This window comes from Squalius cephalus (assembly GCF_949319135.1).
Source record: "Squalius cephalus genome assembly, chromosome: 4".
NCBI lineage: Eukaryota > Metazoa > Chordata > Actinopteri > Cypriniformes > Leuciscidae > Squalius > Squalius cephalus.
In genome coordinates, this window is record NC_137125.1 from 39,262,633 (window position 1) to 39,288,961 (window position 26,329).

General features: G+C 39.0%; 2 protein-coding genes across 7 annotated transcripts in view; one reads left to right on the forward strand and one right to left on the reverse strand.

The window, feature by feature from the left end:
- Positions 1-10,347, forward strand: part of pawr (PRKC, apoptosis, WT1, regulator) — a 65,931-nt gene extending 55,584 nt beyond the window's left edge. Inside the window, exons 5-6 of one of the 2 annotated variants that reach the window (XM_079868827.1) lie at positions 1,548-1,652; positions 7,034-10,347. In XM_079868827.1, coding sequence (XP_079724953.1) covers positions 1,548-1,652; positions 7,034-7,108 — 180 coding nt within the window. In that variant the 3' untranslated portion in view covers positions 7,109-10,347. The remainder of the gene's footprint in view (positions 1-1,547; positions 1,653-7,033) is intronic. The other variant, XM_079868826.1, reaches the window with a different exon arrangement.
- Positions 10,348-21,753: 11,406 nt separating this feature from the next.
- The window catches only part of syt1a (synaptotagmin Ia), a 195,585-nt gene continuing 191,009 nt past the window's right edge, over positions 21,754-26,329 (reverse strand). For all 5 annotated transcript variants that reach the window (XM_079868465.1, XM_079868468.1, XM_079868467.1 and 2 more), the window contains 2 exons: positions 24,732-24,865; positions 21,754-23,384 (listed from right to left, as the gene is read on the reverse strand). In XM_079868465.1, the coding sequence (XP_079724591.1) occupies positions 23,175-23,384; positions 24,732-24,865 (344 nt within the window). In that variant the 3' untranslated portion in view covers positions 21,754-23,174. The remainder of the gene's footprint in view (positions 23,385-24,731; positions 24,866-26,329) is intronic.

The window sequence follows — 26,329 nt, forward strand, 5'->3', positions numbered from 1 at the left end:
TGAATGAAATGCAATATGTCCGACACTACATACTCATTTATGTTTAAAGGGGTCATGAATTGAGAAATCATACTTCAATATCATTTCCTCTTTAGCCCCGCCCACAGATTCACGCATGTCATGTAATAGTAGATACCAGAGATGCAAACACAGGATTACTCCAGCAACAAAATGCCTCTGAGGATTACAAGACATTGTGCAGTGGCAAATTGTGGAAAAACACAGTCTTTGCATTGACTTTGATTACAAAGTCTCAGATCGTGTCAATTAGTTTGTTCGCTTTATTTTACTTGGAAAACAAGACACCGTTTGGTGCAGGCTTTTCAGAGACCGAAAAGAAAAGACGACGCACTGCTGACAATATTTGGTCCGGCAGCAATACCTACTGAGTATTTGTACTTGTAGCGTTGCAGGGTTCATACGGAAGAAAGCACTAGAATGCTGCTTTTGTTATTGTTTTGATCTAAGCCATTCGCTGTCATCTTGAATAAAAGCTTCGATGAGCAACATCTTCTGTCATTACAACACGTTTCCTACTTTCAACACGTTTTATATTACAACACAACACTGCAATTGACAATGTAAGAAAATGATGACAATTCTACAAGTGTAATGGCAGGGATGTGGAAAATTATTATAATAAGCAAAACTGTTATCCAATCATAGCAGTTGGCATTTACGTCCCAGGTTCCCTTGAATGCGGCACGCTTATCAAAACTGAGCGTATTAAAGAGAGGGTCCAAAACAGGGTAAAAAAATAGCCAATTACTTCTAAATGATGGACCTCAGAGAACATTATAAAAAAATTCAGTTTATGACCCCTTTAATAATAACAATAATAATACACTTTACCATAAGGTTTCATTTGGTAACATTAGTAAACTACATTAGTTAACATGAACTAATAATGAACTGCACTTCTACACCATTTATTAATCTTAATGAATGTTAATTTCAAACTTTAATTATTAAAATCAAAAGTTGTATTTGTTAACATTAGTTAATGCACTGTGAACCAACATGAACAGCTGGATTTGTATTAGCTAACGTTAACAAAGATTAAGAAATACTGTAACAAATGTATTGCTCATGGTTAGTTCATGTTAGTTAATACATTTACTATTGTACTACAATAGTACTATTGTAAACCTTATTGTAAAGTGTAACCATATTATTATTATTATTATTATTATTAATAATAATAATAATAATAATAATAATGATAATGTGAAGCATTACTTTTGAAAAATAAATCTAAATTAAAATATTGTCCATTTATAGGAAATAATTTGGAGATAAGCACGATAATGACCCATATTTACATATCAAGGTATTCAGCAACCAGTCACACATGGTGTTAATTGTTAGTCAGATAAATTTTAAAGAAAATGAGAAGTTTTGGATGCAAGACAGCTTGATTTAAAGTAAAAAAATAAAATAAAATAAAAACTGCCCAAAGAAGTCCAGGGCAGTCTGTCATCATGCCGCGTTGACACATTGTGAGATGCACACAAGGCTTTGGATCTGACTGAATTGTGTGTTCACAGGAGCTGTCCTTGGAGAGACAGGAGAACGGTCGCCTGCTGAAAGCCCATCAAGACAAGGACGAGCTGATCATTAAGCTGAAGGAGGAGATCGACCTGCTAAACAGGGTGAGAAGCCTCATAACATGCGCACGTGGCCAGAGGCGGCGCTATCTGTCCTAGTCATTTTCATTTTCTGTCCGATAACCACATAGGCATTTCATTTGTGTTTGAGTAAATGACAATTTATAGGCTGATTGCACATGTGCTCCTAGAGCATTTTGCTTGGGCTTAACCTAAAATAGGCCAGCTGTCACTCACAGTAGAGGTTCGCGTGGAATCTCTGTTTCGTTCCTGTTAAAAATAAGTTTTATTTCTTTCTGCTCCCGGCTGCAGCTTTTACATTTTGGCCCACCCCCTGCCAGCAAAATCCCCCAGGTAGAGATGTACGTGGATTTTTCAGCGCTTTTTCGATATGACTCTGTGTTGCTCAGGTGTCATAGGCAATTTCTTGCAATTCCCACACACACAATGCTTCACCTTGTTGCATTTGTTGCAGTAGGCAAAAAAAAGGTACTTTCCCTTGCCGTTGCATACAACCAAAATAAAATCAAAACTTTTTGTTGCGCAATAGACGAATAGCATTATGTATCTTGTAACATTTTATCCGGAGTTCCACGGGTCATTTCTTTGTCCTGCTTCCCGCACACACATCAGTATCATCATTCCCACACCTGCTCTCAGCTGCGTTGGGCCCCGTGGGAATGCACTCCTCCAACGTGTAGAATTTTGAAATGAACGGCCTCAAACATGGCACGTCAGTTAGAAGTAGTACAGGACAACCTCATTGTCTTTGACTATGGCAGGTATACAAATTGCAATAGTGAAAGCTCACCATTTAACCTAGGTTTTTAAAGCAGCAAATAGTTTTGAAAAGGTCCAAACAGTGCAGTACTCAGAGGTAATACACATTTTGATTGGTTTCTAAAACAGTGACGTAGGCCAGCACTCACTCGAGGCTGTGTCGGCTGTCCTTCAGCCTTCAGGGGTTTTGCACAAAACATCAAACACTATAACCTACCGAAGTAGCCAAGTTCATTTGGTTCCCTCAGTCCGATTGAGAGCAAGTTAACATAATTATTGAATGTATCATCTAAAGCGGTAATGCTAAAAGAAAAAATAGTAAAGCAAAAATATATATCTGTTTTTTTTATCCTAAAATTGACAGCACTGTTGTGCTGATGTGAGATTTAAAAAGTTGTCACGTGGCATAAACGTTTGTCACACAGTGTCCCATTAAGGAGTGGTAATCAAAAGCACCACAAGCACACAGTGTTGCACTTGTTTACTCTGCTAATGGACATATCTGCTAACTTGTCACGGTATACACTAAGGCACCTGGCAGCACTGGGACGTCTCCTCTGTTGAGTTTGCAGGTATTTTGCATTGCGTCACGCAGACCGGCAACGAAAGAGAAACTATTAGCAAACGACCGCGTCGCCATCTCGCAGCAATCAGCTCTACAGGTGCTGGTCATAAAATTAGAATATCATCAAAAAGTTGATTTATTTCAAGAATTCAACTTAACAGGTGAAACCAATATATTATATAGACTCATTACATGCAAAGTGAGATATTTCAAGCCTTTATTTGTTATAATTTTGATGATTATGGCTTACAGCTTATGAAACCCACGAAATCAAAATCCCAGAAAATTAGAATATTACATGAAATCACACAGTAATTACACAGTAATACCATGGTCATTGAACCAGGTTTTGGTTCTTTTGGCAGTGTGGGCAGGTGCAAATCCTGCTGGAAAATGAAGGAAGCATGAAGTGCTCTGAAAATGTCCTGGTAGACGGCTGCGTTGACTCTGGATTTAATAAAGCACAGTGGACCAAAGTCCTCTTTTCTGATGAGAGCAAATTTTGCATCTCATTTGGAAACCAAGGTCCCAGAGTCTGGAGGAAGAATGGAGAGGCACACAATCCAAGATGCTTGAAGTCCAGTGTGAAGTTTCCACAGTCTGTGTTGGTTTGGGGAGCCATGTCATCGGCTGGTGTTGGTCCACTGTGCTGTCCACTCAACGCAGCGTCTACCAGGACATTTCCAGAGCACTTCATGCTTCCTTCAGCAGACAAGCTTTATGGAGATGCTGACTTCATTTTCCAGAACCAAAACCTGGTTCAATGACCATGGTGTCACTGTGTAATTACTGTGTGATTTCATGTAATATTATAATTTTCTGGGATTTTGATTTCGTGGGTTTCATAAGCTGTAAGCCATAATCATCAAAATTATAACAAATAAAGGCTTGAAATATCTCACTTGCATGTAATGAGTCTATATAATATATTGGTTTCACCTGTTAAGTTGAATTCTTGAAATAAATCAACTTTTTGATGATATTCTAATTTTATGACCAGCACCTGTATATCTTAAAGGTGCTTTGTGGCTTAGCGGAAGATTAGAATGATCATTTGCTTTAGGGTAAGAAATGGTGTCAGTGTGTTTCATGCCGTAAGTGTTTAATGTGAAGCGGCTGCCACCGCATTGGGCCACATTAGAAATGTGAACATTATGGAGTCACGGTGTCCCGCGGGGATAGATATGAGGCTGAAACCGGACGGACTCTTTGAACATGCGTCGGGCGCAGGCCGAACACTTGTATTTACGAGCACACAGCGCCAATCAAGTAACAAGACGTAGCGTTAGGAAGGTCCTTCTCGTGGCAAACGAGGTCAAGGTTTAGTAATGTAATTTCACAGATAGTTAAACACGACACTGTCATTAACAGTTTTTCCATCACAAACGCATTAAAGGTTGATGTGCAAGTTTATGGAAGGTCATCTTTATACTTGAAATGCGTGTGCAATAGCTGTAACGATGATGCTACTTAATTGTAGAAGCTTGTAAGCAAAGGTGTGCCTTTTCCAGTGTCTGTATTAATGCAGAGCTGAAAGATTGTAATGATGTCTGAGTCATGGTTTTCCATCGTGCGGTGTCAGCGATTGGTCTCTGATGGCATGAATCTGTGAAAGCATTGGCTTCTCTCCTTGAATAAGAATTGAATTGTGTGTGAAAAAAAAAAGAGTTGATTATGTCATGTTGACAATCATGTGTGTATATGGTAGTAGTCAGTGTCTTTACAGTGGTAATACATATATTTATATAGCCTAGTGTTTTTGCTGTGGTGTGTTATATGTGTGAATTAGGAAGAATGAAATGTGGAATGGCTTGTTTGGTGGTGACGTGTAAAGTAGCTGGTAAGAAGTTAGTTGCTTAAAGTGATGTTGAATTGAGATGTTTTTGTATACATTTATTGAGGTGAAGTGTGATGTGTTATTGTGGCTCCATTTGTCCAAGCAAATGTAGCTGGTGGCTGTTTAGTGTTTTAGTGTATGTGTGGTTATGATATTGTGATGGAGTGAGGAATTGAGAAATAATGTAAGTAATGAATGCTGTGTAGAGTAGTAATAAAGCAAGAATTGCTCATGTTTGTTAATGAATGTGATGTGTAGCTTTCTGTATATGGCAGGAGTGTCCAAACCTGGGCACAACCACAATCAAACACACCTGGAGGGGATAATCCCAGTGTTATTAGGCATACTATAGAAAGTTGGAGCGCGTGTGTGGTTGAGGCAAGTTTGGCCATCCTGACTATGGTCACCTGGTTGTGTTCTGAAAGAGCACAAGGAATAGTTGTAGCTGGAAGCACGTTAGGAAGATTGTCCACAAGTTTTGATGGTAGTAATTTATTGCGTGTTTCCTGAAGCTTAGTCCTCAAGTAGTTGTGTCCCATACCTGCTGAGTATTGAGGGGTGTAGCTTGAAGGAAAGAAGTGTTGTTCCCTTCCGTCCCCTCTGTTGTGCCCTCTGTTGAGTCGCGCAGGTAGAGTCGCAGGTCTTGACACGAGCCGGTCTTCACACGACGAGGGATGAATGCGACGGCTGCCCCACGATGGCTGCCGCTCCAGGAATGCTGCACCTCAAATACTTCTTTGCTCCTTGACCCACACCTGTCGGACACCTCGTCAACCAATAGCACACAGCTATGCGTTACAACCTACACCAATGCTTCTCGCCCCACACCTGCCACTCATCAGCTCGTTCCTATGCGGCCCTATCCGCTGCCCTGGGTGTGTCACTCGAGGAACCCAGGAACTATTACTGTGCTGCTTTGCGCATGATAACTTTTTGAATAAAGTCTCACTCAGAATAACAAGTGTTACCTTGTTTTTGCTTCATATTTCACGCCCTTATTTGAGGGGACTTTCTCTCTCACTCTCACACACAGGGTTCTGCTCTTATACTTGCAGATAGAATCTTTTCCATAATACACAACAAACTGCCAGACTCGTTTTCATTGCATCACAGCTGTGCATTAAACATTATTGCTACACGTAATTGCACATTTGACTTGCCTCATTCACTACACATGCATTCACAAATATATCTCTTTTTATATTTTATCCTGGCTACTGATTCATTCTTATGACTTATTCCCCCTTTTCAACAATCCCAAATTCGACTCATCCAGCAGTCCACTTCAATATCCTTACCTCTCCATCATGGGCCAGCTCAGCATTAGAAAGCCGCTCCACTTTTAGTCCTACGGCAGGGAACAAACCCAGTAGGTGGTTCTGACCCTTTTATGGCAGAGCTGTTGTCTTTGTCTTAGATTGCAGTCTGTTCTCTCGTTTGATTCCAACACAAACAGCTTCGACAGCGCCAACAAATACAGTCTGTTGTGTCGTTGCTAGACCGCTCAAAGGTTTGCCTGATGTGTCTGTCTTGTCCCTTTACTGTAAGGTACATATGCTAACAAGATTCGATATAAATAAATGTGAACAAATAAATGCATACGCACATAAATGCACTGTAAACAAAGCTTCCAGGAACAGATGTGAAAAGGTCACTCACACTTAAACAGACTCCAATGAAAAAGACAAATTCCTCTCTACACCACTCAACAACAAAAGACACCAAGACAATTGTTCTCTCCTGACACTGCCAAACTGCCACTGACGGCCCTGGATGCTGCCGTTGTAGCTCAGCTTCATCCAGCCTTTCTGCGCCCTACAAAAACAACTAAAAACACTACACCTCCATTACACACAAGTGCATGGACTTAATGACTGCCACTATTTTCACCTTTCACAAGGCTGCCATTGATTTGGCTGATGAACTCCGCTTTACAGCGCGACCTATGCTGAAATCTTCACGGCTTGCGTGTCATTGACTAGTCTACTCCGTGTCTCTGCCAGAATAGCATTTACGACGACAGAGGAAATACTTCAACTGCAGTCTGTACGCAAACATGTTATTATTCACTTTGTCCCAGAGTGTCCAAGCCATTACATATTTCCTTGTAAAAAAAACATACATCTGATAGCTATTATAACAATCACTGTATTCTTTGATTTTTCAAACCAAAACTGACAATTTGCATAGTCGTGTACGTATTTCTCCAGTTTAACACCTTTTCACCCTTTCTTTCTACTTCAGATCTCCAAAAAGTGTGGCGCAAGTCATTCCACTGACTGTCCGTCATCGTTACTGACCAAGGAAACTGTAAATTAAAGTTGTCGCTTTCTTGTCAGATCTTGTGACGAGGCCACAGCTTCTTTTATTGCAACTGCACGATTGTGCTGATGTCACATTTGTGATTATTAATCCTGCTAACATCACTTTTATTGAAGCAGTTCAACTTACAGCTTTGCTATTAGTAGACTGCTGCCTAACACTGTTGAGAGACTGAGGTCATTCACACACATTTAATCTAGGGATGCACCGATACCATTTTTCAGAACCAATCCCATACCAAAAATTCTGCGTATCTACCGATACCAATCTGATACAGCGCAGTTTCTTTTTAAATCAAGTACAATTTCTGTAACTCTGTGTGTTGAACTGATAATCACTAGTTTGTGTGTTAAACGCAATGTACTAAATACAGAAACCTCATTATAAAGAAAAACAACAATCAGAAAAATATATTATAATCTATGACAAAAAAGTTATTATTAACTAAATTAGTGGATAATTCTGCAGTAAAAGTTACTCTTGAAAAATCACGAGCGCGTGATAAAAATTGGATAAAATCTGAACATTTACTGAAAAAAACATTATTTAGTGGGGAACAAATAAGAGACAATAAGTGTAGCGCTAAATCTAGTAAAACGTTACAAATAAAATGAACACATCTTTTTTAAATGTATAGCGCAGCTGTTTAATGGGGCAGCAACATATGATAGATAGGACAGAACAAGAAAGGCTATTAATAATCTTTCATTGCGCAAAAGTATTAGGCTATAATATGAAAGGCTCACAGCGCTTCGAGTCCGCATTGAAAAGTTCAAAGCACAAAGGAAAGACACAATGATGTGTAGTGTATTATACAGTATCTATGCAATAGTTTATTGCGCCTTTTCTTATAACAGTTTTAAATTTCTGTTACTGTGCGCGTGAAGAACAATTATAGCGCTTTCTACTCCAGTGTTTTGATCTAACAGACACCCGGTAGAATGTAACATGATTAAGGTACAGCAATAAAGTCTAACAATATAAAGCTGTTTTATGCGAAACCATAGACCTTTATCTACACGTCAAGTATAATAATAGTAACATTGAATCATCTTGAAGAGAGTTTCATCGTGTTGACGCGCTGTTGAATACTGAATGGAGAATGACTGACAGCCGCAGCGGAGGGAAGACTTTACGTGGACTTGAATTTAATGACTAATTTCTACCTCACATTATACTATAGAATGGCTTCAGAACACTTATAGTGCAAGAAAACTATAGCACACTATCACAAATCACACCGATTCATTTTTCAATCCTACTAGCCTATTATTTTGAGTAAATAAAACAACTGCTTTTTTGAGTGGCATAAACACACCATCATGCCGATATCTGTATGCCGCTGCAATACACGCATCTTTCAGTATAAGGTAAATGATTCATTGATTATTCATTTTAATTTAAATTCATGGGAATTTGGCAATTGACACGCCCTACTTGTAATAGTGTACAGTACAAGGGGAAAATGCCATTGCCTACAAAGATTGTGAAGCACAAATGACCTTTCCCTCACCGATTTACAGCAGTTGTTTTGTAAAAACACTTGCGTATTGAACCAGCAAACGCATCCTCCTAACACCTCCAACAAAGACACTCACGCATTCAATTCCGTATTAAAGAGCATCTTCTAAACATTTAATAGTATCTTAATACTGATAACAGTTTTAGCACATATTTCGGTTTTATACGTTCTTAGACTACAAATACCATATTGTTTGTGACACCCTAACAACAACCAACTCTATTACAATCCATCCAGGATCACCCTTGTGCTTCGTGAGAACGGCATTATTAGATGGCGTGTTACGCTTTGAAAAAATGGCCTGCTATCATAGCTTCCTTTCTTTTGTGATGGAAAATAAAGTAATCCTCTCTGTACGTTTCTAACCTTTTCAGGATCTGGATGATATTGAAGATGAGAACGAGCAGCTAAAACAGGAAAATAAGACCTTGCTCAAAGTGGTCGGCCAACTCACCAGGTAGAACCCGGTGACCCGAGGACGGCTGAAATGGAGTCTGCGTCTCGCTGTGGCGGCCGGAGGGATTGGTTGAAAAACCCCGCCGCCGCCTCTGTCCTTTATGTGCTCTGCTCTGGTCTTACGTGTCTGTCTGTCTTGTTGTCGCTCTCTGGAAGACAATGCGCGCGTGGGGGAGGCTTTGAGAACCTGGACCTCCGGATGTGGAACCGAGCCACCGACGCCGTGTTACTCGAGGCCTCCCTCTTCTACCGGAAGAACTTGCCCTCTATTTAATGTAAATGTGCGTGTACATAGGCTACTCTGACTGTCCTTTTGAGGCGTATGCAAGACAACGAAAAGAGGAAATGCGTTTGAATGTACGTGGTGTGGCACCAAATTCCTTTTCTATTACAATTGCCTTTGTCAAAAATTCTATTACCCTATGGAAATGAGTCCCAAAAAGTGCCTGTTAAGACAGTAGCCTGCATCTCAACTTGTGGCCTCGTTTTAAACTGGGTAACCGATCCTCCCTGGCGGTTGGCGGTACTTGATGCAACTCCGTCACGTCTGCGACCTTCCCGTTTTTCTTTTCGGCCCTTCGGCCTTGAGCGTGACGTTATGAATAGGTCTCCGGCTTGAAGCTTGCAAACGCTGTAATGAATATTATCTGTTATTGTCTATCATTTTACACGCTGTTGAAATGTTTACATGTGGTTTAAACTCGTGGTATCAATAGCTGTAGCTTTTCATCATGTACGGTTAGCGTGACTCGTAGCCTAGGCTGCTGCTGCACGTTTTCAATTAATCAGACCCGTTTGGAGACGTTAAGCGTGTTCGTGGGGCCTCTTGTAGCCCGTAAAGGCCGCGATGTGACATTTATAAACTGCAATTGTTTGCTCACCATTTTGGGGTTCTTATCTATATTGAGCTAATCTACAGTGCTAATGACATGTATTGTGCAAAGTGATTTAAGGGGGTATCTTTTGTTTTTTTTTACTATAGGGGTGGAAGATATCTGTTTCCCATTGCTTTACGTAATGCATGTACAGAAGATTGAATAAAAGTTTGCATAAAAATCTTTCATGCAATTTTTTTTTTTTATGAATCAAATTCCGCCTTATGCAATGATTGTATTTCTAACCATATTTATTTCTAACCAAATGGACGGCATTATAAAATCTATGCCTCTTCTGACGTCATTTACTGGCCTTCATGTCGGGTGTGTTCGCACTTGGCATGTTTGGTTTGATTCAAATAAACTGGTGCGATTGCTCTGTTTGTGCGGTTCGTTTTGAATAAGTGTGAACGCTGCCATCCAAACCCCGGTGTGCACCGAGCACGCAGACTGAGACCCTTTAAAAAGGTGGGTCTCGGTCTGCTTCCAAAAGGACTCTAGTGCTGTTCGACTGAAATATGAACGCAACATGGACCAAAGACATCGAAACAAACCAAAAACAGGACGAGTCACAAGAAGCCATCCTAAAAAGGACAGAATGCTCAAGCATTTCTGGGTTTTCTAGTCATAGGATTTACGTTGACAATTTACCCATTACAATTCCTTAAGGTTTAGTCTTAAAAAACTTGACAGTGTGAACTCCAAGCAAACCAGGACCTGCATCGTTTCCTTTTTTTGATCCAACTACAAGGTGTGAACACACCCTTGCTTTCTTAGATATTTTGAAGAATCTTGGTAACCAAACAATTTTGGTGACCATTGACTTGACTTGCATTGTATGGACAAAAACATACAAAAGAAACAAACATTACTCAAAATATCAGAATTTTATGTTCCGCAGGAACAAAGCAAGTCATAATTGGAACAACATGATTAAATAATGACCATTTTCATTTTTGGGTGAACTATCCTTTAAAATTGCATGAAATTTGAGAATCACCTCTGTCACAAGTTTTTGTTTACTGTATGCAAAGTAGAATTGCTTTATCTTGATTTTTGGCTAAACTTTGATCCTGACATCATCTTGACACTTTTTACAACATTCACCCAGCGTCTCCCGCTGTGTGATTTTAGTCCTCTGTGAATAGAACAGACCCAGATTGGCGCTGCGGGAAATCGTGAGGCATTCATAAAACCAATCAGAGGCTACCGAGCAGAAGGCTTTGCTATCTAGAGGATGCAGGGACTCCTGCATATTAATAAAGCGACGCCTCTGTGGTCATTAGAGCCCTCACCCCAAGAGGAACGTCTGCTATCGCGCTAATGCTTTAGTAATTGCTTCGTCTCCCCCACTTTGCTGCTCCAGGACAGACGTGCGTCTGGATTAGCATTTTTATGGAGAAAGAGCCATGTGGATTCTTCTGGGAAGAGTGGAGAGGCAAACGCATCCGTTACTGAACTTTTAACATTCCTCCACCTTTACAACTATTTGTTGCTTAATTAAGTACTGATGTAAACAGAGCGTGGTCATAAAAATGATGGAAGCTCACGCTAAATTCACTGCATCGTGATCCTGTGTTATTCAAAATGTATTTCAATAAAGCAGCGTTCAAACTGGCAGGGGAGTCCTACGCCCTCGTTAAGAGCCATTCAAATTTGATGGAATTGAATTAAAGTCATTTTAATTGATTCATTATTTATTTCAGGTATCACCAAATCGATTTTCTGTTTGAACACTAGCTTTGTGAATCAAGAGTCGGACTGACACGGTAGACCCTCATGGTCACGTGACTGATAGAAGTTGCAAATAAACTTATGATCGTTCACACACTTGGATTACTTGTAAATATTTCAGTGTTTACTTTTGTGCTGAACAGCTGTGTTTACTGCATACTAGCAGGTGATATTATACAGTACAGGTCAAAAGTTTGGAAACATTACTTTTTTTATATTTTTGAAAAAAGTCTCTAATGCTTATCAAGGCTGCGTTTATTTGATCAAAAATACAGAAAAAAAAAACAGTAATATTGTGAAATATTATTACAACTTAAAATAATAGTTTTTTATTTGAATATACTTTACAAAATAATTTATTCCTGTGATGCAAAGCTGAATTTTCAGCATCATTACTCCAGTCTTCAGTGTCACATGTGACATCCAGTCTATCACATGATCCTTTAGAAATTTATTATGAGTGTTGGAAACAGTTCTGCTGCCTAATATATTTGACGAAAAAAAAAGGTTAAAAAGAACTGCATTTATTCAAAATAAAAAAATATTTTCTAATAATATAAATCTTCTTTACTATCACTTTTTTATCAATTTAACACATTCTTGATGAATAAAATTGATTTATTTCAAAAAAAGAAAGAAAAAAATGACTGACCCCAAATTACTGACCAGTAGTGTATATTGTTGTTACAAAAGATTTCTATTTTTTTTTAAAATTGCTTCTTTTTTTTTTTTTTTTTTTTTTTTTTACTTTTTATTCATCAAAGTATCCTAAAAAATTATCACAGGTTATGAAAAAATATTAAGCAGCAGAACTGTTTCCAACTTTGATAATGAATCATCATATTAGAATGATTTCTAAAGGATCATGTGATAGACTGGAGTAATGATCCTTGAAAATTCAGCTTTGCATCACAGAAATAAATGATAATTTAAAGTATAATAAATTGAAAACCAATTATTTTAAATTGTAATAATAATATATCACAATATTACTTTTTTTTTTCCTGTATTTTTGATCAAATAAATGCAGGCTTGATGAGCAGAAGAAACTTCTTTCAAAAACATTAAAAATAGTAATGTTTCCAAACTTTTGACCTGTACTGTACTTTTAATTGATGTATTAATGATGTATCTACTGGGTGTTCAAAATACATAGTTTTGTGTTTTATATTGTGTAGGTCTCCGGCTAACTCACATTATTACTGTTTTACTGAAAAAGTTATGCTAATTAGCTGTGGCCCACTAATACACCTACAATTGTGTCCATTAATGCAGATAAATTTAATGCATTCTTACTACTGTGAGTATTGATAAAGGATGGACCAAGACTTGTTTTACTATTTCAATATTACATCAGTCATTCACGTTAGTTGATACAGTTAATGATACAGTTGTATACAGATATATTTCCCACATGTGCACCGCAATAATTCACATCGGTTTGTTGGTGTACATACAGAAGTCACACTTGTTAATGTTGATGGTGAGGAATTACAGCTGCAACATCTCATAATGTACGATAAAACTGAGTAGCGTATCACTGAGAAACGTCGTCAAGCCGTCCTTGTGATGGAGGTTCGGGTTGAATAACTAGTTCTTCCAGTGTTTCATCATCGGACTCGCGCTCGGATTGATATGGTAAAATCGACGCCATCATTACTGTCTTTACAGTGTGTACAATCGCTGAGCTTTAGGAAGCCTCCGGAGCTGAAGTTCAGTTATGATAATGGGTGTTTCCTCTCAAATTTACTGAATCTTCGGACGAGTTGTTTTCGAGTCTTTGAGAAATGTGGTGATGTGTAATGTATATTATGAGAAAATGAAAGTGTATTTTGACCTTTGATGCATGTAAACCTGTTGTCGGAGACCTCCAAAACAAAATTAGGAACCTTTAAAATAGCATAAAAGGAGTACTTTAATTGAAGCCGCGGAAGAAAAGGCTGTGTTCACTGGAAGTTGCAAGTCATTCAAGAGGCCAATTCCCACGGCCCCGACAGACGGCGACAATCACCAGATTACAGTAAGTCACATCTCAGACATTCCACAACCCGGCAAAAGAGAGCCGCCGCCGACCAACGACAACAGACGCCAACAGATGTAAAGACTGATCCAATAAAACCTGACAAATAAAACCTGTTGCCGTTGTGAAATGACTTAAATAGAACCAAATCAGGTCCCGCTCCTGCTACACACCTGCTGACAGAGAACTGCCATTCACAAAAGGAACAATTCGTATGTATTTGTGTAGGATTTGAACACGCAAGCAACATGAGACGCTAGAGAGACAAACAGCAGTGAATTTACAAAAGCCACAAACTGACTCGTCAGAGCAACACCGGCTACTGAGCAAACCTGACATCTCACCCTTCTGAGGACTCTTAAGATGCTTCATGTTTGACAGTACAGTTCTGAATTCACACTCCACCCTGGTTGCTCAAATCCTAGTTATGCCATACAGACCTAAAAATATCTTCAGAATTAAGACCTACAGAACAAAATCTCATGGGAAACTGGGAGCTGGACGAGAACACCGTCGAGACAGGTGGGATTCTGGTTCTGCGGTCAAAACCAGCCCTATGCCACAGATTTGCTCTCAATATTTAGTAGGCCCATTATATAAATGTAAGTAACAACATACACTGTACATTTGGTTATATGTAACCTGCAGAAAGAGTCACTTCAAAATGGTTTAATATAAATTTTAATAATCACTAATATTTTCAATCAATTTCGCATCACTGGCACATTTTACCCCACAGCTACATTTAATAAATGTTCATGGTTTTATACACTACATGCACAATATGTATGATTCTGTATGTATTTTTAGACATGGATAAAATTGCTGTAAAAATGTTGCTTGTGAATAATAAAGTCACTTTTCTCACAATCGCAGACAGCTGTATATGATGGACCCTTACATAAATGTGGTGGCACAGCTACTCCACCAAGTTTACATTTTCTAATTACACTATTTTTATGAAGGCTTTTTCTCCACGCATGCAGCTATAAATTGTTATAAGATGAAGTTCCTACTGCCACTGATTTGGAAAGGGGTGACCATCAGTCATGGGTCATGGTCAGCATCCTATAGAGCAGCAGTCACATTTCCCTATCCGCTTTGTTGTGAAACACATATCATCTTTGCCATAAATACTGTTTCCAGGTCCATGCCTCTAAAATGCTGCCTCAACAGCCGTTTATGAACACTATTCAGGTCTAGCAAACTTTTCATTTAAGCTTTAAAGGGATAGTTCACCCAAAAATGAAAAATCTGTCAGTAATTACTCACCCTCACGTTGACCCCCCCAAAATAACGACTTATTTCAACTATTCATCTTCTTTTGTGTGGGCCTCTGATTGAGTTCACGAGAGCACCACGACGCATGCGCGAGAACTGAGAAGATGACGCGGATGGGTCTCGATGTAGTGTTTAAAATGGTTCTAAAGTGTGCATTTCCTTGATGTTCGAATCGTGAGAAACCAACGAGAAAACGTTAAAGTGCCTTACCAATGCCGCAAAATGAATGGCTTACCTTTCACAATTTCCCATCAAATGATCATGAGTGTCATCTTCTCAGTTCTCACGCATGGGTCGTGGCGCTCTCATGAACTCACGTCAGAGGCCCACACCGAATAAAGTCGTTTTTTTTTTTTGCACACAAAAAGTATTCTTGTCACTTGATAAACTCAAGGTTAAGCCACTATAGTCACTATGTCTTTACTAACTTTTCTGGGCCGGCAGATGCAATTACCTTGCAGCCTATGGAGGAGTGAGCCAGCTCTCAGATTTCATCAAAAATATCTTAATTTGTGTTCCGAAGATGAACAAAAATCTGAACGAAAAGTTACAGGGTTGGAACAACATGAGGGTGAGTAATTACTGACGGAATTTTCATTTTTGGGTGAACTAACCCTTCAACAACGCTAGGTTTACACTGCAGTATCAAATATTTGAACGATTCAGAAGATTCTGAAGATTTTTCAGTAGTACTGTATCCCACCATAAATGTATATTAGCAGTTTAACACTGTTTGTTGTTTGCTTTCGGGAACTGAAGGACTGGAAACTGTGATGCGTAACAACACACTTATCAACCAGATTGCTATCGTCTGTAGTCATATTTACACACATCATGTCCATGACCATCATTTCCCCAGCCACACACACACATGTTTCACAGACTAAATTAGTGAGGACATTTCACATTTCAGGTTAATAATGTTTTCTTTGTCTTAGCCTGACAAGAAACATGCACATCATTATCATTATCATTACATTAAAATATAAACATTATTTGGCCAATTTATGAGCATTTTTAACTACACATAACATGTCTTTAGAAGTTGGTTATCATTATATTTTACTATATCAGTGAGGATATTTGGCCCTCACACCACTCATCCTCACAGACTGACTGTTAGTTGGTTAGTCAAGTCTCAAACAATCAGTGTGCTCCATATTTCAAACCCTCAGTCCTCTGGAAAAATAACTAAATTACAAACATATCAATCCACAGCATCAGTTTAAAAGTGTCCAGAACTTGGCAACTGGGTTGAACATAAATTAAACTTATTGACAATTTAACCAGATTTCTTAAATATATCATTGCAGTCATCACTGTATCATTGGAGTGTCCAATGTTATTACCAATGATTAATAAAAAATAAAATAAAAAGCCATTTAACAACGGAAGCCCTCACATTATGTTAATATTCAACACTTAATAAACTATTTTTAGTCTAAATAACCCCCCGAATATACGTATATCTGGCTACTGTATGCTGCAATTTCTTGAAAGGAACATCTAAAAAAGACCTTTTACTATGATGAGGAGGACATATTTATTTATGAACCATTTCTTAGGCTAACTGACTTTACTTCACTAAAGTTTACCAAGCCACATCTGACTGATCACACCTCGCACTACGGCCTCATTTCACATCAAGGCGCACACACAGACTTTATGTTCAAAAACGGGATGGCACAGTAGACATGGGCTCGAGGAGGGTTTTGAGTGTAGACGCGCACAATCTTAGCACATTTACAGTGCAATTTTGAACTTGCAAATATACGCGCAGATACGTGTGACGTATTAACCTGCGCGCGCTTTCTCAGTTCACCTGTATTAAAAGAGATGAAAAGCAGCCAGTCGCAGTTTGTGTAAGTTTATGCATTTGGGACTTTATATGTTATTTTGTGTCTTACTTTGAAGCTGATGACACGATGATGACAGACACTCTCGCGGTCGTTCTCAATAATTAGGGCGTGGCACGTAATGAGTAGAGGAAGAGGCATCAAGATGAGTTGAAGCTGCAATTAGCGAGCAGCGCCCTCGACAGGCTCGACTACAATTTCTACATGATAAAATATTTTAGAGCTTGGCATAACCATACTCAAAAAATGTATTAGGCTCCTATTCATAAAATGTAAAAATACATATGCACTTGAAGGATCTAAGGATTCTCAATAGCGCTCGCTCTCTTTCTCTCTCTCTCTCTCTCTTTGTGTGTGTGTGTGTTTTATTTTACTTTGTTGAATTTTCTTTTCTTTGTTTTTATATGGTGTAATTATACCATTTTCCATTGTTTTCCCCTCTGTAAACACTTGTTGGATTTGCAAGTTTTATCATCATCACTTCATCTCCTTCTTCTGCTCTTCTCTGGCTTTCTCAGTCAAATTCTCAGGCTGATAGAAGACTGTTAATAGAGTTTTGGGGTACCACCAGACAAGACTGTTAACAGGTTTTACTGGTTTTGGGCACCAGACTAAACGGATAGTCTATCTTTTCACAAGATCTGGTGTCCGTGGTCGGTTTTTGACAATTCTGACATGTGGATCTAACAGAGTTATAAGATTTAGTTGTTAGGGGGTCAATTAAAATAAGAAATCTCATGATTTTAGCTTAACTTAATGCTTGTTTTCTCTTTATTTTAAACCATTCTAAGCCTTGAGGCCCCGGTCCCCTGGGTGAGAATCACATTGAATATTATTTCACGTTGTGGGCTGTTTTGAACACAGGTAAAAACAAAAACAACTGCATCTGAAATGAACGGGAAATGCTTTTTTTGTTTTTATGGAGTCACAACCAGATGTTCTTGTCATGCCACTTCATTATTGTTTTAAGGACCTGATAATAACCTTGACACACTATTGTAGCAATTGCATAAACCAAATTATGTTTACTCAACACTTCACAGCTAAGCAACAGATTCAGGAAAGTAACATGAGGTTTTTCACCGGAAGGATTTGTAACCTCAGATCATGACTAAATTCTGCACTCATGCTTGAGTTTGACTGTGAGAAGGCGCACAGACACCGGTCTCATCTCGTATTCATTGCTCTTAAGCAGACCTTGAAGATCTACTCACAGATGAAGCGGCCGGCAGCTGAGTAATGTGTACGTAATGGTGCGAGATGGTCAAAGTCATGTATACCGAAATGCATTTGATCGCGTGGCGCTGATAGCCCCGAGACCCCCCGCTCTTATCTTGTTCTTCAAGGAGCCCATATTTCATTATCAGCGCTTCCGTGCGCTCACTCCCAAGCCCCAATCCGCTCAGAGGATATCTCTGTGGGCTTCGCACTCAGTAAGCCTGAAATGGAAGATGATATTGAACTAAAGACAGAAATGTTGTTTTACCTTTTGATATTTCACACTTGACCCTCAAGGTTCAGACATTTCAATAGTGGTTAGAATCAGTGTTAGAATCTAGAATCCATATATCGCCTACTGGCGTTTGTGTTAAATCCAGAGAGAATGCTACTACTAGTCTTACTATTTATGGAGAATATCGTCACCTTCCTAAAATAATTGCCCAAGTAATTTTTTCAGGTTTCTCAGAAAACACAAAAAACTGGACCTAACTTCAGAGGCCGAGTAGATTTTCGTTCTTCTTGACGCAACTACCATCTTGAAAAGCTTGTAAAATTGCCTAAGTCTCATTGTCTTTTGACTTAGTAGACACTCTTGACATAGGCCATTCTACTACAGGGGTAGAAATGCATGATCTGTTCAACTGAGGATGTGGGCGATTTTACCAGAGGTGGCCAGCATCATGAGAAGATGACTTATGCAAAAAATGACTTTAGGAAGGTGACGATATATAATGTATAATGTGCGCAGAAACCAAATCTCCTTTTCCATATCTGACCACTAGGGCTCCAAAAGTTGACCTCACCGAGAAGGTCATGGGGCATTTATCGACGGGATAACCTCCAGCCTCTACTGTCAAATTTAACATCATTTATTATTTCTCAGCTGCAGACAATACTGCGGCATTTCTTTAAATAAACAACAACATAAAACACCTACAATGACTATGGCAAACACAGTTTTGGCAAGTGCTTTTCAATGACATTCACGATTGCTGGATGAGGATTTTTTTTTTTTAAATAATACATTTGTCACACTTTCTACAGCAATTTCTAGTTGATTTAGTCAATATTTTAGAGCTGAACATTCAATATAATTGGAAAAAGGTCAATATAATTTCCATGACTGGGAACCCCGATCACTCATTATTACACATGCATGGGCTCTTTGTGGAACTAGATTGTTTTGCTTCATTACATTTATTTGTCTGTTCTACTACATTTTATTTTACAAAGAACAACAAAATGATACTATTTTGGTGGAAACAATGAGTACATTCATTTCATCAGTTGCAGTTTGAAGATTCAAATGAATGTCATTTACAAAAAAAAAGAGCTCCTGAGAAAGTTCTGTATCAACAGGAAATAAAACAGTTTTATTGAACATTTGTGTATATGAAGTTATATAACAACAGTCAGAAACTCCACAGAGTGAATCACTACACAAAATGAAACGAAATTGTAAAACACCTCATCAAAAATGAAGGTATACACAGCAATATAACTGTCGGCTCGCCGCTGGGGCGAGCAGTATGGCAGGAAAAAACACCCCGAACAGTTCTACAAGATTACAGAGAAAATTTCCACGCACAAAAATACTCAAGCAGGCAGTTGATATACACAAAGGCAACTAGGATCTCCCTACAGCATCAGATTCTAATTCTTTACACAGCTTTTTCTTGAAAGGTGGCTTTTCGTTGTAGCAGAGTATCAGAGGGTTGTATGCATGTGCTGTACTGTACGTCGTACGCTAAGCGATAGGGCTTTGTTTGTTTTTCTTTTTCAAGTCGTCGGAGCTGTTTGCGTGCTTTGGTAGGCTTTAGTAAAAGATAGCGTTGCTTTGCAGGACTAGAAATGGCTTATTCAGACTACTTTACAAACCTCTGAGGTGCAACGAGCAATGCTGTCTTCTACCGTACGTCCGGCTCTGCACCTAACGTGCAGACACCCGATAGTGCGATAACACCCTTTTGCCATACGAAGCGAGTGTAGTACTGTATTCAATTCGTGACTCTAAAAACGGCATTTTATCCTTGTTTTATAAACAAGCCTCTTGTATTAAGATATCGTAGATAATGAGAGTACATCAGTTAACGTAGGAGTAATCGAGGAATAATTGTAGGCCTACTTATAGTTGCAATTACACGTTCTGGAGATCTTCTCTATAGGTTCGATCTCTCCGACAGGGTTAGAAATCATATTCGGCTATGAATAAAACACATGAATCAATATTTATTGCAACATTGAAATGAAAGTGCCAACTATACTTGGTCCCACGATAAAAAGTAGAAACAAAACACACAGTCCATACTGTACATTCTGAGTTCCATAATAAATATAAAATGGTCTTCAATAGGGCACTAAAGGAACAATAACCAGGTAATAGTCATGAGTGTAATCATAACAGCGATAACAGAATGGTACAGCCAATCATATTAATAGTACAACAGATAACAAGATTGATACAATTCTCTTATATCCAGGTGATCTCAATAATGAGGAAATGATATCAGGACAAATATAAAAATATATACACCTATTCTGAAAGGGAAGGGATTTATATATAGCCTATATATATATTTATTTATATATATATAGAGACAGATAGATAGATAGATAGATAGATAATCTCATATTTGGGGGTACATCCTATATACGTTTACCCAAATGTTTGGATGGTTAAATCTGTGTGCAGGAAAACTCAACAGGAAAAACGGAGGAATCCTTAACAAGTTTACAGATGTTGAGCTCCAAACTACACACGTGTGCTGTGACCTAACCAGACTACGGTCGATGGATGCGTCGCCCCACTGAATAGGGTTGTGTTTTTTGTCTTTTTTGAACCCCTATCAAGTGATACCGCCCCTTTAAAGACTAAGGGAATGAACATACAAGTATTGCACAGTGCTCAACAAAATGCTGTGTGAATTGACCTGCTTGCGCGCTCGGACGGCAACGGTTATTAGAAACTGGCAATTTCTCGCCTTCTCGCTGGCGCGCCCTCTTTCGTGCTCTCGTCGTGTGATAGGGGGATGGTAGCACAACATCACTATAGTACAAGATGGCCGCTACCTACTGAAAACTACAACGCTAAGCACACACCGCAGTCACAGTGATACACAACTCAGTCCCTACTAGAGACTCCTATGGAATGACAAACAGCTTTTTTTTCCTCCTTTTATTTTTAAGTAATAGTGCTATCACCTACACAATAACATTGCAAACACTTAGAAACTCCTCCTGAAGCTAGCATCTAGTGTACGTGAGAGGTTCCTCCAAGATAACTCATGGTTTTAATGGACTAAACGTCTACTCGTCCTCTTGTTAGACCCGTAGTAAAGGACATTAGAATGTAATGTTATCACCTGTACAGACCATTAACTTTTACGGTTATTGTTAAGATTCGCTAATGCTCATGCCTGCGGCCGGTCCGCTTTTAAATGAACGGACCGTGCGAGCTGACCGTGAGTCCGTTCAGAGACGGTACAGTGCAAAACAGTAGCCACAGGGGAAGGGATTGGCAGTTAAGCATGGCTAACTCTATTGTCACTGTCAGAAGGCAACATAAAGCAAAAACTGCTGTTTAGGGCACCATTGCGGCCAAAATACATTGTTCCCCGATGAACCGAAGCTACGACCACTATCCGAGCGGAGTGTGCGTGGAGGGAGGAGTCAGGTACGCCTCGTACCTCCCCAAAAACAATGGCAGTGTTTAAAAGCTCGCCTCTCCTCCTCATCGACTGGTCGGGACCGACCGCTTTGAAAGTTGCCGTCCCTCAAAGTTTGATTACCTTTTGATTGAAGGCAAGGGAGTCTCTTGAAACAGACGCCCCGGTGTAAATAAATCCCCCCCGTAACCCGGCCTTTAGCAAAGATCGTAAAAAAAATCATGCAGTTTACCAAAAATATTCAGACGCTGACTTAATCTAAAAAATAGTTGTCTTAAAGCTAGAGTCAAAACTCTTGGTTTCATTTTTTTGAGGCTGAACCACAAATTCGTCAACGAAACGAGTCCAACGACAAGAAAGCAAGTGATTCACAAAATCAAGCTTCAAGGAAACAATGGCTACAGCTTGAGACTGTCCCATTAATTGTTAATTTCCAGTTTTCGTGAAGGTGCCAAATCAGATCCAGGAATCTAAGAATCCGAAAACAAGAAAGAAGCAAACAGGGGACCCGCTCTACTAAAAGTTAACAGCATCACCGTATTAGAAATCAAAAGAAAAGGCTGATTGGTTTTCGTCAAGTAAGAAGAATTCCTTCCGTTATATAGGTTTAAGCAAAGCGTACAGGTCCTCAGTTTGATAAATTAGTACAAAAAGTTCTTACGCAATCATGTGCTTGTATAATTGCCAGCAGCATATTACATTTATACCATGAAACCATATTAGTTAATGGCCTTGGTGTTCTGTGTGTCTTTAACGTGTACATCTGTATGCTTTTTTTTTTTTTTTTGAAGTAAACATGAAGCGCAAACCGTCCTTTACGAAGTGAGTGTACCTCCACTAGCGTCTTGCAGGTTGGAATTCGTTAGCTCGTAAATATTTATATAGAGATATATCGTATATTTTAGTGGAATGCAATAAGGTAAAATTCTTAAATCCCGTTATTTATAATATTGGCTCTTCTATGTCTGCATTTACATAATTTAAAATAGAACATCTTATTAAAAACATCAAGGTATACACAGATTAGGAAACGGGTAACAACATACAAACACATAAACTAGAAATCATTTTCATCTGCATACTGATATATACACCTGTGGTATAATAAATTCCTCCAGTCATGCGCTATCTATACAGATCATATTGCTTAAAAGAAGGGGGCATTTGGTCGGGGACTTTAAGGTCGTGGATGGAGGTGAAACAATAAAGGACAGAGAAAAGTTTATCGACGGAAGGAAGGAAGGAAGGGAGGGGGTCGAAACTGACGTAACAACACAACATCTCAAGGGGGTGGTCCGAGAAGGCGGTTTTCTTAGACACGAAATTAGAAGTGAGGGTGCATGGATCCTTATATCACTGAGGTATCTACACGCACTGGGTAAAGAGCACTACACGGGTGGGGTTGTGGGGAAGGGGGCGGGGCTTGGGCTGCTCTATTTTTTCTGAGCTGCCAGCTGGGCATCCACTTCCTCCTCCGGCTTGAGCACGTGCCACTGCGCGATGGGTCTCCTCGGGTTGGCCAGCATATCTGACCAGTGACGGAGCTCGGTGCCTGAGCTGTTCAAGCCCACAAACACTTTGCCGATGGCATCGTTCTTGCCAATCTTGTCATAGTCCAGAACAGTTATAACAACTTGAACTTTCTGTAACAGAAATTAGAGACACAATTATAGACTATAACGCAAGACTTTCACTTTGTTTGAGCATATGCCAGGTTATAGTTCCTCCATCACTTGATGAATTATTACTTCTTCTGATCAAATGAAAATGCACACAAAAATATCTTTGAATAAAATTCATTTCAAAAGAAAGGGTGGCAAGGAGTTTATTTAAATATGCCTGGCAGAGCACTAAACAAGCACATGCAGTACATATTATTTATTCCTGTGATGTTGGAAACGGTTGTGCTGCTTAATATTTGCGTGAAAATTTCAACTTTTTTCACTTCTTTGATGAATAGACAATTCAAAAGAAAAAAATGTATTTGAAATGGGAATCTTTTGTAACATTCTTAAAGTTTTTACTCTCACTTTTGATCAATTTAATGCATCCCTGCAGAGTAAAAGTGTTAATTTCTTTAAAAAAAATAGCATTATTGTTGCTGGGCTTGAATAACATTATTTAACAATGACTGAAAATACACATAGTGATGCAATAGTTGATGCCATTGAATTCCACCACAATTATCTCAGTGTGACAGTCTATTCAAGGGCCTGTTACTCTGCAGCAGAGTGAGTCTTTGAAGAGCATGGCGGCAGATACCAAAGAAAGGCCAGCGGGTGCTACCAGAGAGGTCCGGACAACTCGGTAAATTGACTGCGAGCACACAACTGAACGGTGTGAGTTCGGGGTCAATGGCTCGCTCTTAGCTTTCTTACTTGGAGCCTGATCCGCCTGTGCACAAAATGCGAGCAGCCGATATGAATTAGCGTCCTCAGAGCCCTGATTATCCTTCGATCCACCTCTCTGCTTGGATTTCACTGACCGGTAGGAACAGGCCTAGGACCATTGTTCTCGGAGCCAGAGCTAATTTGCCATATAATGAAATATTGAGGGATGTACAATGAGCGAGGAACTGTTAGTTCGCGGTAGCAGCTTTTAGAAACGTCTGCTGCTTGGTGAGAATGGGGAGGGAGGATGGCCTCTCTGGTTAACAGACCCCCAGACACACTTTGAATTCAAAGCAGCTCAAAGCATAAAATGTATCATCTAAACTGTGAAATGCTGAATCAATTTGAAGCAATTTTACTCTTGTTGCACTAGCAAGCATCGAACCCATTTTATTCTCCAACTAATTAGCAACTACATTTTTTTTAAAAGCCTCATGCCGAGCCTTATCTCATTTCACAAGTTTCTTTTCGGCTGTGTTTTCGACACAGGGTTCGTACAATTAGTTTTCGACAACGATTAAATTGGGAATTTGCGTCGGATTAGCCGTTGCCATGTGAGAGCTCAGTTTCAGTACAAGCAACAAAGACAAATTTCATTACCTGGATTTGTTCGAATGGCACTTCGAAACTGAAAGACTCATTGTAATAAGGGTTAAGGGTGTTCTTTTTGATTGTCGTCTTCTTTTTCTTCAGCCGCTTGCCGTTCTGCATCAGGTGGATCTTGACGTAGGGATCTGAAAACACACAAGAACAGGACATAGCATGAGAAATTATTTTTTACTCACTTTTTTTTTGTCCCCCAAGTTCCAACTTATAAAGGTTTCCACAGGAAAACCTGGATATATGAGGGGATTTTAAAAGTGTGATTTCTACACCTGGTCATAAAAAGTGGAAACCATAAAGAACATTCAGTTTTTGGAATAAAATAATTGATTTACTTTCATTTCAATTATTTAAATGTATTGCCACTCCTAGTTTCTGTAAATATTTATTTATTCATTTATTTTTTATTCTATATGTTCTTATTTTTTTCCCTTTCATCATTCTGCTTTTGGACTGTCAAGCTTTTACTGTGAAAGCTACTACCCACCGGAATACTCCGCCAGATGATATTAAGAGGTGTCCATCTATTGGTCTTTTTAAAACCAAACTTAAAACAACAAATACTCACCTTTTAAGCACAGATAGTGGTTGTTATGTAATTGCTTTTATAATATACACTCATATCTTGTCAAAGAGAGAGAGATTTTTTTTTGTTTGTGTACAATGTTCATGTATCATGCATGCTTTTTGTTGTTATTTTATTATTGTGAGAAGGTTTGTTAATGGTGACCTGCCAAGGGACTGCGGATGAAAATGAACCATATATAGGCTAAATCTGGCACAGTGCATTAAATGGAAACTTTTATGTTAAATATGGCACATGGTCCCTTTCCAAATAAATAAATAAACTTAAATCACTATATATATCTTTTCTGTGTTTCTGTGCCCGCTGACACACGACATCTGCAGCCTCTACTGAAGCTCCGCCACAGAGCAGATCTCTAGTGGTATGTGTTAGGATAGTCCAAGCTTTTATTTACACATGGCAGCTGTGTGCCCTCCAGTATCTTCCCTGTGACATTACTGCCATTCAGGCACATCAATCTCTGCCTGTGCCTCTAAACAGTATCATTTCCAGCATCTATATTCTGTCCCCATCATGCATCTCTCTTCATCTGTTTACCTCACCCACTACTGATTCGTACTCACCTTTCTTAGAATCGCTTTTTGATTGAAACCTCACAAAACAAGTTAGGGATGAAATATCACCAAAATATCTGATTTTACGCCTATACACCTTCCATTTTGAAAAGGGAAGCAAATGTGTGTATTTTATATTATACTGCGTCTGTAAAGAGCGGTGACATCGTATGCCTTCCTGAGCCTTACAATAAAAAAAGGATATAGCAGCAGTTATTAAGGTGAGTAATGGTTGAACTTGACACATTTAACTATGTTTCAGAATTACCTTTTGTCCAACATGTAATTTCATTTCACCCCTTCTCTCCCTGACACTCTTATATATCAGGAATTTCAAAACATCTCTGGCATTTCCAATCCCATTTTTCAACTAATCCAAATACTCTATCTCTGTGAAAAAAATTAGAGTAGCACATTCCATACAGAGAGAGAGAGGGGGAGACTTCGAAGGCGTG